The 19041-nt window shown below is 44.2% G+C and overlaps 1 protein-coding gene across 15 annotated transcripts in view; it reads right to left on the reverse strand.

Annotated features, from left to right (window-relative positions):
* KALRN (kalirin RhoGEF kinase) overlaps positions 1-19041 on the reverse strand; it is a 656901-nt gene that overhangs the window by 182451 nt on the left and 455409 nt on the right. For 5 of the 15 annotated variants that reach the window (XM_055315806.1, XM_055315804.1, XM_055315802.1 and 2 more), the window contains exon 34: positions 8357-9836. The exons of the other annotated variants lie outside the window; for them this stretch is intronic. In XM_055315806.1, the coding sequence (XP_055171781.1) occupies positions 9774-9836 (63 nt within the window). In that variant the 3' untranslated portion in view covers positions 8357-9773. Of the gene's footprint in view, positions 1-8356; positions 9837-19041 lie in introns of those variants that run through there. 15 annotated transcript variants of the gene reach the window in all.

The raw sequence follows: 19041 nt of genomic DNA on the forward strand, positions 1-19041 counted from the left end.
TTTGACATGGATCCTATAAAACTATGCTGATTCTTTGTCCAGCTAATGACCTACATGTACATGGAAGTTCAAATGTCTTTGCATCCTTTTTTTACTTTTAATTTTAGTTCACAACTACATTTTCATGAAACTAGGCCAAAAGACAGTTGACCCATACCGGGTATGGTTAGAAGCTGCCTACAACACATATAACACATGTTGTTCCAGGAAAATAGAAAATAACCAAATGACACATTTAATTTCTCATAGTCACATGGAGAACGTGATTTTGTTTGCCATTTTATTTGCCACCAGTTGGCTCCTGGGCCAAGAGCTGAGCTGCAATGGACTTGTCCCACACAGCCCTTTTCCAGAGGGTCTAACCAATGTCATTTGAGACTAGTTTTTCTAAATATCTCTGGCAGACGACTCTCTGGACTTGGTAGTACAATGTATCTCTCTAGATAAGGCTTAGCATTAGATAGGAGCTATCACACGATGAATGTGCACATTCGCATGCTAGTACTCTCAGCTCCCCTCTCAATTGGCTTCAATCTCAAAAGCTTGTCTCTTGAGGGCAAACTCATAGCTGGAAGGAAAGCACCAGCTTCTCCTTAAGCCCCAAGTCTGCTGCCTATATTTAATGAGTCCTCAGTGGGGTTTGGGAGAACAGGGAAGCTACATTTACACCACAACTGCTACTGAGCCATCCTCCTGCTGTCAGGGACTTAGATCAAGCTTGAACATATCTATTACTTGAGCACAAGAAGTGGATTACTATCCCAAGACTCTAGCATGAACTTCCAGGCTTCTTCATTGGATCTTTTGGGGCCTTGTGCTATTTATGATAAAGAGAACCAGGACTCTCTCTGCCTTTGTACTGATGTCTGAGGTCTGTCCTAAACAGGCCTGGTTGGAAACTATTCTTCCTGCTGCTGCTAAAACTTTATCAAGCTAGACTTGAAGGGCCCTGCAGTCTACTGGGAACTGGGCGGGGGGAGATAATGAAAGGGAATTCATATTTTAAATCTATTAAGGACAAAAATACTGTACCATAATTCTCAGAATCTGCAATGCCCCTTTGAGCCTCCAGATACTTTTAAGTACTATATTCCATGAAATCTTGGTTCCTAGATTCATTTTATATTTAGACCACACATGGATTTATTTTCAAGGATCTCACCATGTGAACTTTGAAGGATTTTTGGTCACACTACAGGTAAAGTCCTTATCAGTCTGAATGGAATCCAGGCTCCTCTAATCAAGCCTAATACCAAATCAGAAAGGCTCTCTTGGACTGATGGATACAGAGGGAGTAGTTTGGGGTCTCACTTGACTTCTAGGGCACACTCTTGCTCCAGTGGAGGCATGAAGGCTGGGGACGAGGTCATATTACCTGAGAGCTGCTATCTGGCCCTAGGTAAGACCACTTCTCCCCATGTCTTCATGTCTGACTGGGAAGTAATGGAGAGAGATTTCTAAAACCTCATGGGTACTTCTACTAGAGCCCTCCCCACCACATCCTCCTCCAACACTCACTGCCTCTCACCACTATGTGACTTGGAAGCATCTGTACCAATTTCATTATACTCCACATCCTTGTTTATGTCAGTCACCAGAACTCAGATCTTCACTTCTTTCATCCCCTGAACTTCTTACATCCCTCTGAAGCTATATTTTTCTATATGGCATGTATCATCACCTGGCAATTTATATATTTTACTTGTTTGTCTGTATTCCCGCCAGAATGTCAGCTCCATGAGGGTAGGAATTATCTGCTTCATTGTTGTTGTTGTTGTTGTTGTCTAAAATAGTGCTTGGCATAGTGGGTATTCAACAAATATTTGCTGAGTAAATAAGTGATGTGATGGATAGGTAAGTATTTATTGAGAGTCACTAATTACTGACAATATCCATTTTCTTGTTTTTTGGATGAATGACCCCTTCATTGACCTCTTGGATGTATAACCTTTCCATAGTTTCTAATAGTTGAGGGGACCCTCCAGAATCCAAATGATCACATTACTTTAGGCATAATCCTTGACACCCCTCCTCCATGATAAACATTAGCCAAAGCAACCAGTGTGTCCAGTGTAACGATTGCTGCTATCCCATCTCAATCCTGTACATCCCCCACCTTGGCTCATATATGCATTCTTTTATAGGACATTTAATTCAGGAGAAAACAGCCAGATTTCTGACTATAATAGACAAATTTGAGGCCATAATAATGGGAAACAGGCATGTAGGATGGTCTAAGCTATCATCTTTGTAACAGCATTGGACTCATTGGACTAATTTCTTTCTCACTTTAATTTTTGAGTCATTCATTCCTCAGAAGCTAGGATTGCTGGGTTTTGTGGTGTTTTGTTTTGTTTTGTTTTGTTTTAATTCATGAGAGACACAGAGAGAGGCAGAGACACACAGGCAGAGGGAGAAGCAGGCTCCCTGCAGGAAGCCTGATGCAGGACTTGATCCCAGGACTCCAGGATCACCACCTGAGCCAAAGGCAGACTCAACCACCGAGCCACCCAGGTACCCCCACAAATGCTGGTTGATAGCTTCTCCTAGAAGGCTATGCACTTGTCTGGCCCTATCAGCAATCTTGCCCTGTACCATGAAGCTGGAATGTCACCATTTGCATTCTGCAACACTAGCCAATCAATTGTGCCCTGCAAAGGCCTCTCTCTTTAATGACCTATGCCATCTCCAAGCCTGCCTGTGTGGCCTTGCTGGATGGACAGAAAGTACTTAGATTATTTGTGATGGCTTGGCTTGGAGGCCTACATCTATGGCTCTCCAACAAATTTGTTGGCTGGATGGTCCTAGAAACAGCAAAAAATAAAGCAATATGTAGCACCTTCAACATTGAATGAGAATGTAAGAAGGGTCTGGAAAGTACAAAGTCTCCTATTTCCATCACTAACTTCCAGCTGGCCTTGCAAGAATGGAACTGTGTAAATCGATTTTATTACTGACTTGTTCCTCCCAGGGCCAAGATGCCCATGCAAGTCCTTATGAATCTACGCAACATTAGAGCAATACTTGGAGTGCCATAGTTATGGGTCACTCTCTGAGTAAGAATGCCACACCAATGAAAACTAAATCCTGCTTTTACATCAACTATATTTCAGTCCCCACTCTTACCCTGGTACTTCCTCTTACCCTGATGGGTGTCATAATGACAACTCAGCAAAACTTGGTACAGTCAAATGTAGAAACTCCAGTCTATGCTTGGGTGTAAGGCCCATTAAAAGGTCACCACTGAGGGCAACAGAATCCCTGGACATCCCTACAAATAAAATGATACTGCTATTCCCCCATTCCAGAAACTCAAAGACAGATACATAGAGACTCCCTCCCCCATCACTGCTATTTCTGAATCCTCTAAATTCTCCCTGTGGCTATCACTATCCATGATCACAACCACCCACAGTAGGCTTGGCTACATTATCACGCCACTAGCACTCTTGATGGTCACTGGTAAGACTGGTTATAGCATCTGTGCTGTGAAAACGCTCTCTAGGGCCAGGAGACGCTTGCAAAAGTGGCAAAAATAGAGTTCATAAGACAGATTTGAGATCCAGCTGCATATTTGCTCTGAGTCCCCACTCTCTTGGGACTCCACTGTTCTCAAAGCCCAAACTAAAGCAGAGTGGGTTCAGAGCCTGAGCAGCTACTTTATGAGGGAGTGAAAGGTGTTGCACATTCAGGTGGCCCAACAAATAGTGGGAAGGCGTGTTAGTGGTATTCCTTGAGTCACTTGGTTAGCAGGACTACAATCTTATCCTTATCTTTCAGCTATAATTTTGGGTTTCTAAACTTGTTTCCCTTTTTGGATTATGAATTTGGAATTTGTTTAAAGGGCTCACATCCTCACAAAATCCTTTTTACTGGCCTTCAACACCTTTCTATGCATATGTATTTGTGTATACATATGCATGAACACACACACGTACACACATGTTGTTGGATTATGGTCTGCATCTCTTCTCTTCACAGACTAATACCTACCCAACTAACTGAATCCTCTGCATCCTACTACACCTCCCCCAATCCCACCTATTTTCTTATATGCTCAGTCTCTGTGTTGCAGTGGGCATGAACTTTTTTTTTTAAAGGAATAGTCATTTTTATAGCATACTTTAGAGTCCAAAACTCAGGAAAAAAAACACATTCTCACGGGATTTTCATCAGTATGGAATTTCTAATCATGCAAGCCTTATGACCCTCATATACTCAATCTGTGACAGTCCACACGTGGAAATCAACAGCAAATTTTAGATCCTATACTGCCCCTAGTTACTGTGTTTTGGGGCTGTTTATGCACATCTCCACGTGTGCTCAGAAGAGGAAGTAGTGCTCCTTCTTCACCCCACCCTTCTCTTTCCCAGGTACATCTTCTTTCTTAATGATACCTATTTTATGTTGAAACTAAAAAAACCCATCAGCTAGCTTTAATTGAGCATATGGTGAGTAAAGAGAATTGAAATGGGAGAAGCTCACATGGTTTATACTCTGCATCTAGAATATACTTGAATGTTAACTTTTCTATATAATTTACAGAGTAATTATGCCATGTTCTTTGGGGATAGGATTACTTCTAACTCAATTTTGCAGCCTGTTCAGTGGTTCTTACAGAGTCTGGTACATCGTAAGTGATTAATAAATGCTTATTGAATAAATGAGTGGTCTTAATGGCAGTACTGAAGGAAAATGTCAGAATATCAGTGGGTTGAGGGACAGATGAGGGCAGTTTTAGAAATAAAACTTCTAAAACCTTGGGCTCCTGTATGGTCAAAAGCATTATGGAAGCTGAAGAGAGCTCCTTGTAACCCAGGAGGCACTGTCTGTGAGAGTCCATGAGATATCTCACTCTCTCACTGTGAGGAATCAGTGTAGGCCTGGAGAAAATAACCAGAAGAGCAAGTGCTGGAAGGGAGAATTTTTATCTTTCATGCCCCATACCCATGATTTTGTTTTTTATATTTAAATACCAGAGAACATGATTCACCAGCCATCATATTTAACAAAACCCACTCTTATTTTGCTGTGTGCTTTAGTGATACAGAAAACTTTCAATTATCTCTGCTAATGGAAAGGAAGCAATGGTACGGATAATCAAAATGCCATTTCTATTTGCCTTTGGAAGTATTATGTGTACTTTTCCCTCAGCAGGTTTGCTTTCATAATGATTAGTTCTAGCTCAGGCTAATATTAAAATGAGTTAGCATTTTCTCTGTATAACATCTGATGGTAGAAGAGAAGAGATGTGTTTATGGCAGAGGAAACTCATGCAGGGCTTAGTATTTGCCACAGTTAATCGCCCACATGGATAATCTACCTGCAGCAAGTGGGATTTTAAACAGAGCAAAAGGCAAAGAGTGGCTACATGTCCTGGATTTCAATGACCCAGGTAGATGCCCCCGGAGAAAGCTGCAGCTAGCATTATGAACAGTGTTAAAGGAGATAGAACCCTGGACTAGGCATATGGCCACTGGGGTTCCCTGATGCCCAAAGGAGGCCATATAACCTCTTTATGTCTCAATTTCCTTATCCATGAAAATGTAATAATGACACCTGTTCTACCTAACAAGTTAACTGTGCCAAAAGAGAACAGTGGGCTAAAGGACCTATAAAAGTATGAAATGCTAAGAAAGTGCAAAGCACTGATAGACAAGCAATGAAATATTGTTGTTGCCACCTTTTCAGGGAGTCCCATTTCCTGAGGATCCTGCTCTTCAAGGACAGATACTTTAATAGTGTCCATGCACCCTAGCGAGTGGACGCATCCTTTTTCAGGTAATTGTTTCATTTTAATAGGGACCTTCCAGCTATAATAGGTTGACCTGGTGGCTCTCAAGGTGTGGTCCCTGGATGAGTAGCAGTAGCATTTCTTGGGAATTTGTTAGAAATACAAATTCTTGGCTCTATCCCCATGTACTGATTCACAAACTCTGGGAGTGGGGCCCAGCCATCTGTTTTAACAAGTCCTCCAGATGAGTCTGATACATACTCAAATTTAAGAACCACTGGTTAGACTGAAGGAGAAAAAAGAAAGCTAGGAATAGGGCTCTGGGACATGCCACTGACAAGCTTTTACATTCCTAAAGGAGGTACTTCCCTGGCTTATGGGACTCTTCACATCATAGTGCATAGCTCTGTGGGTGTGAGTGTCTGAGTGCATGTGTGTATGTGTGTGTGTAAAATGATGATCTGGAATATCATTTTCTCAGGTAGGTCTCTTTCCCACCACCCTAACAATGCATCCCCACCTTGGAGACTCCCTACCCCCTTTTCCTGATTTAATTTTCTTTGTAGCACTTATCATCTTCCAGTATGCTGTATTATTTCCTTCTCTATTTTGTTAATTGTCTGATTCCCTGATCTAGAATATATGCCCCACAAGGGCAGTCCATTTTGATCAGTGCTGTGTCCCCAGCTCTGAGAGCTGTGCCTAGCTGTACTGGCAGGTACTCAGTAAATATTTGTTGAATTAATGGGTGAATGAAAAGCTGCTGAACCTGGGAGATGAGAAAATACTGGGGTCAGACCAAAACGCTGAAATACCCACAAGCATCCTTATTAGGCAATGTTGCAGTGGCATGGGAGACTTGCCTCTCTGTTCCTGCTTTGGGCTCTGAAATAAGTCTACAAACAAGGCTTGGGTATATGCCATCCTCGGGGTGTTGGTTCACTACACTGTTCATCATTACAAATAATGATATCTGGTTTTTCCTAGGCTTGGGGAGGGTGTAATGATTGATCAACATGTTTATCTGGCTGTTTGGGGCTGGGAGCAGTCTACGGGTATGCAACAGACTACAGTGTGACATGGCAGGGAAAACAGCAGTCTAAGAATGAAAACCAGTTCTAGTCCTCTGCCCCAACTCCCTGTGTGGTCTTGGGCAAACTGCTTAGCATTTCTGGGTCTCATTTCATTTGTTGATCTCAGTGATCTTCAAGGCCCCTTTCTGCAGTTGCTATTATAAATCCATTCATGTGTTGCTTGATTAATGTACGTCTCCTCTACTGGCAAGCTCTATGAGAACAAAGGTGAGTCTGTATTTGCTCACCTGGTTCATATGCCCAGTGCTTGTAGGCATTAGGTATTTGCTAAGTGAGCAAATCCTTATAAAAGCCAGATGGTGATCTCAGACTCATCAGCCTGTAGGCTCTGCATAAGGATGTCACAGGGACATGGATGTGGGCTACAAAGACCTGGCCTGGAAGAGACCTCCAATCACACATGGAAGAGGCCTCCAAAGAAGAGCAGGACGCTGGCTATGCCCCCTCCCGCCCAGGGCATACAGAAGGTGCACAATTCATTAAGGTGAAGACTGTGGCACAGGGGTGAGCGCAGGGGTGAGCCCAAGTTGGGCACTGGGGCATTAGCCCTGTGGTTTGAAAAAGCATGGATCTGGAGATTAGAGACCTAAATTTGAATCACAGATCTGCTATATTCTAGCTTTATGACTTTATAGAAGTTATTTACTTCTCTTAGCTTTAGACTTTTCATCTGGAAAGTGAAGACAGAACTGCCTGCCTCTCAGGATGGCTGTGAAGATTAGAGGAGACGCTATATCTCAGGTGCCTTCCCAGCACCTGTATGAGAAAGGTGCTCAGTAAACAGAAGCCCCATTGTCTGGTTCTGCCCTCCTGGCCCCTCATGAGGTTTCTAATAATACTTCCTTCCCCAGAGAACCAGTCTCAGTTGGTTACCAGCTCATGGTAGTGTCCTGGCCAGTTTGGCTGAGGGGGATAAAGATTGAGATAAAAGGTATTTCTCAAAATATCTCCCTTTGGAGATCCATGTTTTCCTCTTTTGCTTCCAGTTTGCTTAATGAGATTTTGAGATTTCTAGCTTGCTATGGCCTGAGAGCAAAAGTTGCAAATTTGTAAATAAGATTTAACAACTCATTATCTTTTGAATGTGCCAAGATTTATCACTGAACAGAATATGTTTGAACCTTGCTTGTCCCTCTTTTGGGCTGCCTTTGTCTCTCTTTCCACCTGTTCCCTCCCTGGGAGAGTTAATTATACTCCAGCTCCTGCCCTGCTTCCTCCACTCCCCACCCGCCCCCGCCCGCACTCAACCACTACATATGGCCACCTTTATTCTGGAAAACAAATTCTGTTGCTAGGCAACCAGAACACAAAATTGCTGTGGTTGACATGATTCTTATTAATGACCGCAATTGCAGAAGTGCCGCCATCACGGCATGCCATACGTATGCTTGCTGCGTCTGTCCCCCCCGCCCCACTCCCCTGCTAGATAGATCTTTCCAGAAAGTGGGATGGGGTGGATCCTTGGTAGAAAATTAAGGGCCTCAGCACTCAACAGAAAGTATTTATAAATCACTGTATATCAACAGCCTGCTTTAGAATCATTTTATTAGAACACATTCAAGAAAGTGACATACGGAAAAAAGACAGCAGCAATTCTCAATCATGCAAATGCCCATGTTAAGGTTCTCCATTGGATTTAAATTCAAGTACAAAGACAGTCCTTTCCTGAGCCAGGTGCAATTCCAGGGAATGACACTGTGAATTGAGAGTGCATTTCCTCCACAAAGTTCAGAACACTGAACAAGTCCCATCCTCACAAGATTGCGAGGTACATGGAAGTGTAAACTTTCAGGATCTTAAGGACCCCTTTACCCGGCCCTCCCCCATAACCCAGCTGGAGGGTGAGCCCAACGTCGGGACCTTTTAGAAATAAGGTTTAGTCTATGGAAAATAAAGCAGTGGGCCTTAAAAAATTAGAAAATGAGTGTGTATATATATATACATATATATATATATAGGTATGTAATGGAATCATCTTTGCCTCTTGATTTGGTGTGGGGTTTCCAGGAAACTCTGTTAGTGGTTCGGGCTCTCTTGAGTGTCTTTGAAGCTGGAGGACTTTTTAAACTTTTAACTTTTTATTATGAAAAATCGCAAACACATACAAAAGTGGAGAGAATGGTATAATGAATGGCCACATCCCGACCTTCTAGACTCAACAGTTAACCAACATGGAGCCAGTTTGTTTCATTTATTTCCTCTCCCACTTCCCACCCACCCCCGACAGGATAATCTGGAAGCACAGGCAGGCTAGGAGGGTGGTCTTTGAACCAGAGACCTCAGGAATGAGTGAGGTTAGAGGAGCTGGAAAATCCTGACAAAACCTGGGCAGGCTGACGCAGATAGAACATTTGTTGGGGATGTGGTTGGGCCAATGTTTGGGAACAGCTAGAGTTAACCCTCCTCTTCTCTACCATAAACTATCCCTTGTTCCTCCTCCCTCTTTTTCATGAGGTGGGAGAGGTAGGCTAGATTAGAATGATGGGTTTTCTGGATTAGGGGCCACTGACAACAGAAAGGTTCAATCTGGAGCAAAACTCCAGAGATAGGTATATCCCTCTGACAAATGCGCCCACTCACGCTGCAGACCCCCAGGGCAGTGAGGGCCTGGAGTGCCTGGTGTTCGGACCGGGAGCTGGGGCGGATGTAGCTTGGGTCATGGGGCCTCTCACAGGTCCCTACCGTCCCACCATTTTCAACTCTGGAGGGAAGCTCAGCAACCTCGAATTGCACCCAGTAGAGAAGCAGGGAGCCCGAGGGGCAAGCCCATGGCCCAGGCGGGCAGGTTTTGCTTGGAACATGTTGCCCTCTGAGCAAAGGCTGTACCCCACACCAGCCCTGCCAGAGCAGTCTCAAGAGAGGTGGGTGATGGGAGTCCAGGTGGGAGGTCCCAACGGCGGCACGGCTAACCCGGTGAGCTGCAGGGACAAGTCCCAGGCTGCGCGCTAAACGTAAGTGGAGAAAGGATCTCCAGGTCCCAGGTGCCACCGAGGAGCAAGGTTGCCATCCTGTTAAGAAAAGGGCCGGGGCTCTGTGATTTGCGTATGACTTTGCAAAAATCTGCATGAGATCCCGTAGCCCTTTATAGAAAACAGAGTTAAATCATCAGTGCAACCTACTGTATTTCTAGCAACCCAATGCACAGAGTGCAACCTGGCAAATACACAATCATTTTTTGAGAAGAGGAAATGGAGTGAGTAGAGTGCTGTGTAGGACATTCCTTGGTCTGAAGGTTCAGAAGAAGCCAACCAAGTCCAGGATCCAGATGAGGATCGCTGACTGGCCACTTTCGCTAACCTTGTCAGGGTTCCAATCCATATACTTTTCCTTGCAATAGTTCCCAGTTGAGGAGTCCTGCAGTGGTTTCCCAATGTCCCACGCATAAAAGGAGTAGAGCCAGAAAGACTTTAAGAGGGATGCATTCAATAGGAGGTCCTAGCAGCAGTGATCCTTAGTGTTTATTTCAGACCCTTTTTGTTGTGTTTCTTTGTTTCAACCCTTTTGGGATCCCTGTGCCTGCCAGAAAAATCTCACTATGACATTCATTTGGGGGAAAGAAACTGAGAAAAGTTGACCCATTTATGTGGCAGATCTTTGGCAGTAAGTGACTTAAAATTTCTGGTTTCCAGGGTCCATGACATGTAGTAATCTGTAATTTTTCCAAGGCACGTGGTTGGTTTGTGAGGCCACAAGGCTGGCTGAAGGAGCGGATTACTGAGTGAGTAAGGGAGCGTGCCAGAAACCCGGCTTTTTTATTGCAGTGTGGCCACGCCAACCGTACTGGGCCACCGGAACAATGGAATGTTTCCTTAACAATGGCCCCTCAAAGAAAGCCAACCTCTAGTGCTCTTGGACCAATGAAGTATTCTAAAAAGCAATGGCTCAACAAGAGAAAAGTTCAAGACAAATTAAAGAGTATGATCTCATATCTGACTGTGGCTTAGCCGATGGTGCTAAAGGCTCCATTATACTTGCCATATAGAAATGAGAAAACAATCCCAAACTTCCTTAGTAAGAACTCCAGCCAGGCAAAATCTGCTCATTAAGGGAGCGAAAACCCTGGAGCATCAAGTTAAAACGGTAGTTACTCTGAGCTGTGACAAAGTTTGGGGATACTTAGGATTCAGGAAAGGGGGAGGAGATCCTGAAGAAAGCTGGGAGCTGTACACACGCATTTGTGAAGTGGCTCATGGAAGGTACTGGTGACCACTGAGCTCCCCTTTACCAGGGCAAAAGGGTCTTAGGAATTTTTGCATCCCATGGCATTAGTGGGGAGGTGGGGGGTGCAGGGGCGGTGTCCGCTGCCCTGGTCCGCTCACACCATGGTTCACAGTCATTACCAGTTAGTTTATAAATGTGCCATGAGATCTGTAGAATTTATCACGGTGGCGGAATTTAACAGTTTTATAAATGCTGAATTTAACATTTTGTTCTTTATGCGGTTCTTAAAATTCTGAAGGGGGAGAGACAGTTTTTAAAACATATTTTTATTGCCATTCATTAAGATGGCTAGTTTTCATCCTCATTTTTACTGTCACTATCATGAACAGCTAGTATTTGCTGACCATTTAGCTTGTGCCAAGCAAAAGGCTTAGTGTCCAGGATGCGTCATTTCACATAATTTGCACCACAATGTTATGAGGTGGGTAATACCATTACCCTCATTTTGCAGACTGAAGCGCTGAGAGGCCCTGCCCAGGATCAAACAACTGGCAAGTGAAGGGCGTGAGATGGTGCTGTGGGTGGTGGGACTCCGAGGCTATCCTTAACCACTGTGCTATTTTGCCTCTTGTAAAGGAGAATCCATCTCCCAAGTGATAGTTGTAGGTTTGTGTGTTTGTGGATTCCAAAGGTCTTGGAAAGCATCTCACATATTTTAAGGATCCATCTTGTCCCCATGGACCTAACTAGAAGTGGTTTGGATCACTTCATGACATGTATTCTTTTAGGTTTTGCAGACAACTTTGTATACCCTTTTAAGCCTCAAGTTGTGATTATCTCTGTGCACTTGCAAATCCGTCTGATGGTCTGACACATGAGACATCCAAGAAAGAAAGACATGCAGGCACACTGAACTTTTGTTCTCTAAAGCCCTGAGAAAATACAGACACACTGATATAGGAAGCCATGATTTTATATGGCCCGGTTGGCGACATGAAAGAGTAGTGGACACCAATGCATAGCTCTTAACTTTAAAAATGACAGCCATTCATAATCTCATTGAGATGATTTTTCTACAAATCTGGCCTAAAGAAAGGACTATGGGAACAGTGGAAGTGGAAATGTGGTGTGGGAAAAAGGCCATTACATTTTTTTTGAGATGCAAATGATTTCTATTATTTAAAAAAGTAACTCCCAGCTTGGAATTCATATATAGGTTCCATATCCAGTCATCCTATACCTTTGGCATTTGAATCAAAATGTAGGTGAGGGTAGGGCCTGAAGTTAGCTTTTAGAAAGATTTCCCTCATAATTCTGCCCGTTGCCTGGTTTGGAATCCTTAGCACAGAGACCTTCTCTATGTCCCAATCACTCCATCGCTGGAAAGCCTGAGTTTTGTAGTGTTTCAACTGCATTTTTACATCTGCCAGAGCACATACTGTCTGAAAGTACTTGTCTTAAGCATTTTTCATGAGGAGCAAGAATCAGTGAGACCTGCTTCAATAGGACAGTGGCTTTTATTAACCAGACCTCCCCAGTGTTCTTTTACTTTAGGTGGGGAGGGGCCTGTGTTGAGATTTCCCCCATCTCCCACTCTTCAGACACAGACTCCTTTATATCAGTACTTTGTACAATATAATGTAGGCTCCATTCTAATACTAGACACTCGGGATGTAAGCTTTCTGGGCTTTAGAAAGTTGTTCTGCAGATCCTACTTGCACAAGAGACATCACTGGACACCCAGTAGCATAAAAATAGCCACATATGGGGAACGTATGTATATATTATAGATTTATATCTTTTCTTGATCCATAAAGAACTTGAGGCAACTATTTTGCATCACATTTTTAAATGCCTCTTCAGTAGACTATGTGTTCTGGATGATTCTGATGGACTGGGAAACCAGTGAGGCAGGAGTGTGAGTGAATTACTACTCCCATGGTTAAGGCATAACAAACAGCTCTTCTACGTTTCTGATTTGTGCCTTGCTCTGCTAGGCACAGAGATCAGTGAGTGACCGCCACGTGGGATCCACGGAACATGGAAGGCTAAGGTGTGTTTCATCCAGATGATTGGGGGTGGCTAGTAATGATAGGACTAAGCCCATTTGGGCCATAATGTGTGCTCTGGCCTGAATTATCCAATTGTTTTCTTTAGTGGGCTTGTGCACTTGGAAGTGTCTTGGAAGACACTTGTGTCTTGGAAGACAGTGTGCATAGTGGGCATCGGAAAGACCTGGGTTCAAATCTTGGTTCACTTTCTGATTGTGTGACCTTGGGCAAGTTCTTGAACCTCTCTGAGTGACATTTTCCTCATCTGCAAAATGAGGACAATGATACTTACCTTGGAGAACTGTTGTGAGGACCAAACGGATGGTGAGACATAAAATGCCAGGCTCAAATTAGGAGTCCAGTGAGAGAGGCAGTTGTTATTGTCATTTATGCTCTGGACGGTTTCCTTGCAGGCAGCCTTTGTGCTTTTCTTGGCCTGCCCAATTATAACGGGGATTTCTAAGAGAAGGACTATGCCTTTCCCATTAGATGGGGCAGCAGGAGGCGAGGGGGGCGGTATTATCCTTAGGGGGGACTTCCTGTGCTCTGTTTATTTCCATTATACATGGGGATCTCGGCAAATATGATATTAACTGGTTTAAAAGAGCTTTTCTCCACACCAAAGGTCAAACTAGAGCCCGGACTGGAGATTTTCCTTGATGTAGCCATCAGAATTAAAAAATGAGCTACAGAGTAGTAAAAATGTTGAATTGTGTATGCAGGAGAGACGTAAACACCATGAAGTCTATCTTTTGTTTAGTTTTTTTTTTTTTTTTAAGGACTGATCTTGTGACCTTCTTATGTGTTCTTTATTGCTTTCTACTCTGCCTGAAGGGTCTCCTTTGGGCTTCTAGATGTCTGTTTGTTGCTTATGCTGACCCCAGGGTTCCTCATCCAGAATCGTGTTAGGAGCTTACTGAGGAGGACCAGCGGGCCTAGGAGCTTAGTGATGAGCAGGAAGGCCTGGCAGGTGGTGCAGAGCGCGCTCCCTCCTGAGTGCCAGGCCAGGCACTCCCCACCTCTGGAGGACCACCCCAGCGAAAAGCAATCAGCTACAGCAGGGAAGAGTCCAGCTCCCTGTTTTTCCTCTTTCTGTTTCTCCCTTCGCTCAGGAAATCCTCTGAGAGAATTGGAACTAGACAGTGTGGAAAAACATCCTTGGAGATATTTGTTTCGTGTAATTTTTTGGTTTTTGTTTCAAGTTCAGAAAGGTTAGAAATTGCCTCTTTTACCAAGAAGTCTTCTTAGAAAACATTCCCTCTGCCCTTAGACTGTGGGAGCTGAAGGTAGAGAGGGAGGTGAGGGGCCAGGGGAGGGCTGGGTCTTGACCTAATGGTGAACCTCCTATTTGAAACCTTGCTGCCCGCAAAGGGTGACCCATGTCCTTCATGGAGGCTCTTTGTGTCCTCACCTGGGTCCCAGCGTCCCCATGCTGGGTCAGTCTGGAAACCTCCCCCTCTGGAATCACAGGGGCTTAAAACCAAACTTGGAATATGTCTGCTTTATGTCTCTCCCTCTGCATATCTCGCCATGGAATCTCTTCATGAACTTGAAAGTCTACTCAGCTTTTCCTCACCTTTTCCACACTCTCACTAAATAGCTGCACTGGGGTGGGGTGGGGGAAATGCTGATGAACTCTTCATCTCCTTGTCACCCGCCCAACCAGCCGCCCCCTAAATTTTCCTTCTCTTTCCTTTCACTGTTCAAGGCTTCTGACCTTCGCCACCAGACAAAGTTTCCAGTTCTTCAGCTCACAATCTTGGCCCATCCTACACGTCAGCTCAGATTCTCTCTCTGGTCATTTGCCCTCCTCTTGAGATACTGAGAAGAGTCAAGCCCCTTGTTTCCTACGAGGCACCTGCTTGTCCCCTTGTCCTTGGTTCATGCTAAGGGTGGGCCTCAGCAACCATCTAATAATTGTGTTCCTTCCTGTCCTTTAAAAATGACATTCAGTGTTTTCTTTTTTTCTTTGTTAATAAAAGTAATTTTCCTGCCATAGAGAATTTGGAAAAAGCCACCATCCAGAAATAACCACTATTTACATTTTGGTGTATTTCTTTCATATATACATACATGCACACATATATGTATACCCACATATATATGTACATATGCATACATAAGCACAGATACCCAAACATATATGCACATACACGTTGCTCTTTTATATTTAAAACAGAAATATAAGTCTTTTCATATTTAGAAGGAAAAAGAAGACTCCCAAAGGAAGAAAGGGAATCGTACACTGTAGGTAGGTTCTTCACCTAGCCAGCCACAGCCAGGAGCTTTTAGGGCCCATGACTTAATAGTTTATAATGTCATGGGCCTGATGGCCTGATGGCCAGGAGATATATCCAAGAGATCCCTGCCTCCCAAACCATGTAGATGAAGATTTCTTAGAGAGTGCATGGGAAACACATCCAGAGACACACAACCCATAGATATACAAAAACAGAAGTTATACACATAAAACATTCGAACAAGTATTTTCTGAGCATGTCTACCTGTATGTCAGTGCCCTGCAGATAACAGAAGCTGTCACACGTGAGCCTTGTCTTCACGGATCTGGAGACTCAGTTGCTGAGATAAAAACTAACCCATAGGAAATGCCAGTGAATTAGAAGAAGATGCTGAGGGAAGGGACTCCTGAAATCATTCTAATAATGAAGAACACTCAACAACACGCTACCTGAGGTCAGAAACAGTTCTGTCATTACAGAGAAATAATTTTGGAGACACAGTCATGTCTGTGATGGCTGGTAGACAAAGGCAATTATCATTTAGAAGATCACTTAGTGAAGATAATCACACAGATAATCTACCAGAAAACATATATTAGAGGAGAGGTTTGCAGACAGCAAGGAAGCCAGAAGAGCGGCAGGCCCCAGGGGAAGGAGCCTGTGTCCCAGTAGGCTGTAGGTACTAGAGAATGCTACTCTGGTTTGGGAGTCACACTTCTCCTCTTGAAGCTCCCAGGGACAGATTTTATATATTCCATGAAAATCCAGAGCCAGGAAGAAGAATATGCAATCACTGATGATCCACTGCAACATGATTTCAGGAAAAGCATCAAGAATGAAGGAGAGCCAAGATGGCTGAGAGGTAAAGCTGTGGATGGGGTTTAAGAAAAGATTATCTAGGAGATGGCAGGTGAGGAGTCCAGTTTCAGGTCTGCTGAGGAGAGCGAGGAGAATCATCCAAGTGTAGTTAGGCCACAAACGGTTGGAAACAGGGTGCTGGATCCTAGCGTCTGGGGGAAGGGCTGGAAATAGAGATTTCTCAACTCACTGTTAAAGAGTGTGACATTATGCTAAACAGTGTGGCAAAAACCAAGTAAAACATATAATATATGCCCTGAAAGTTAAAGAATGATATTTGGCTTGTTTGTGTGTGTCGGTGTGTGGGGGGCGGGGAGTAGGGTAAGGGGCAATGCTGGTGGCTGAGACGTATGGTGGGAGAAGCAGTGAGCATCTGCATGAAGGAGGCACGAGTCAGGCCGGGTCAGATGTGATTATACAAGTCAGCAAGCATTACAGAAGGTGGACATAAGCAGGAGCAAAGCATGATGCGACTGGGGGCATTCAATTGCCAAGATTTCCTACGTGCTAGATGCTATAGTAGACAGTGGAGATGTAAGCGTCATTAAGACCAAGATATGATCATCAAGGAACTCACAATGTAACACGGGAGAAAGACACTTAGGCAACCAATTATTTGATAAGTATAATTAGGTTGAAACATATAAATTGCCAATATTCACCCATTCTTTAGATACACAGAAATGGCAGTTTCATCTGATTCCATGGAACGTAGGTGCATTACAGCATGTATAACACATAAAGGTCTCTAAAGGGTCCTGTGTCAGAGGGAAAACTATAGAAACATCTGGGGGACGGGGCCTGTACTTTATCCTAGTAAATGTGCTCCTGAAGGCTTTTAACTGACAAGTGAGACATTGAAAGAACAGCTTTGGGAGGATGAATCTGGTGTCAGGAGAAAAGATGAGACTCAGGAGCAAAATCCCAGAAAATAGGGAGGCCATTGAGGAAGTTATGGAAAGAATTTCAGCAAAGGGTAACCAGGGCCTGACAGGGTGGTGTGACAGAGATTTGGAGGGACTCGTTCTCAGGATTTGGCGACAGACTGGCCATCAGGGAGTTCTGTCCCAGATAGGGAAGTCCACCAGGTGGCCGGTTGGACAGAAGGAAGTAATTTTTTGAGACTGAGACTGGGGAAAAGTCAGAGATCCAACTGGAAACTCAGAGGCGACCAGTTATAGTTACTGCGCCCAGCACTAAAGCTGCTCGTTATGCAGCCATTTGGTCTTGAACTAGATTGTTGGTTTTCTGGTTCCTCAGGAGAACTTAGCCTTCACACGGGTGGGGACTGGTCTGTTTTGTCTCACTGCTGCATCTCCATCCTGGCATGGTGCCTGGCACAAGGGGGGTGAGTGAATAGATTCATAGGAAAGCTGCCATGACGAGCCAAGTCACTTCAGAGCTATAATCTTAGCATTTTTGTTGCGGACATAAGAATTGAAGCAACACAAACTGTGGTTGGAGGTGGGGGGGATGTAGAGAAAGAAGAACAGGACTAGAAGTTCAGGTGCACCTCTCACTGGAGCATGTGTTGGATGGCAGAGGGACAGGGGCTGGTTGACAGCATGTGGGAGAAGAGGAGTTGGAGTGATACACTCATGGGTACAAAGGATGAGATTCAGAAGGTTGGGGATGGGTAACGTTAGACTCTTTCTGAGTCTAGAGAAGGGATGAGAGAGTATGACGGGTATATCTAGGTGTCGATAGAAGTCATGTAAAAAAATCAAAAAGCCCCAAACTGTCGTGTTTCTTGGATGCTAATCAATAAAGTCTAAATTCCTTTGACTGGTGTGCAGCATCCGCCATGCTCTGACCCAAGCAATCCTGGTCTTATTTTTCACAGCTCACCTCACAAACCCAGAACCTTCAACCAGGCATATCTACTCTGCACGCCCCAAACTCATCCTATTATTCCCTTTCTCCCTTACTGGCTCTTACTATTTCATCCATGTAGAATGGCTTTCCTCTGCCCGCCCTCCCCAGTCCTGCCTGGATAAATTCTACCCACATAGCAAAGTCTAACGCTGAAACTTCTCCGATCCTCCCAAACTAGGATTTTGATTTTCTTAATTACATTTGGTCCCAATTTTCTAGATTGCTCTCTCACCCACACTGCCAAACATGTTTGTTACCTTTTGTTGATTTGTTCTTCAGTTATTCCTTTAACAAATATTTACCGAGCATCTTCTACGAGTCAGTATTTTGCTAGATTCGGTGACGCAGTGAGGGTATGAAACAGACATCCCTCTGTCCTCATGGAAGGTCTGGTGGAAGAGGCAGCCATATATAGCCACAAAAATGCTTATGGTCACGGTGACAGGTACTGAGAAATAACAGTCTAGAGTGTTGTGAGAGGTGTGACCAGGGGAAGGGACTTAGGCAGTGGGTCTGGACAAACTAAAATCACAAAGAAGAGAGGGTAAAAGGGGTGGACTTTGGCATGGGAAGAGAGGGAAGCTTCCAGGCAGAGAAAACACAGGCCCTGTACATAGGTCCTGGGCTGGGATGAACACTGGCACATTTGAGGAAGGCCAGGCAGGTTGCAAGGCAAGACACAGGAGGAAGAATGGCCCCCATGAGGCTGGAGAAGTGGGCCGAGGCCCCGATCATGCAGCCACATAGGTCATGTTGAAGATTTTGATATTTATCTGAAGAATAAAGGTAAACTCGTGAAGGTCTGGAAGGCACAAAGTGATGAGGACAGCTTGCATTTTAGAAAGATCATACTGGCTGTAGCGCGGAGACGAGAGTGGAGGGAGGTCCCCAGACCAGTTAGGCAATCCATTCACAAGCCATGTGTGATAAGACAGTGGCTTGCACTAGAGTGGGTCACACAGATGCTCAATAAATGCCAAAGGACTGTAGTCATCGGTCTTTGTGGAGTCAATCACTGGGACTGAGAA

The sequence above is a fragment of the Nyctereutes procyonoides genome, unplaced genomic scaffold, assembly GCF_905146905.1.
Source record: "Nyctereutes procyonoides isolate TBG_1078 unplaced genomic scaffold, NYPRO_anot_genome, whole genome shotgun sequence".
Taxonomy (NCBI): Eukaryota; Metazoa; Chordata; class Mammalia; order Carnivora; family Canidae; genus Nyctereutes; species Nyctereutes procyonoides.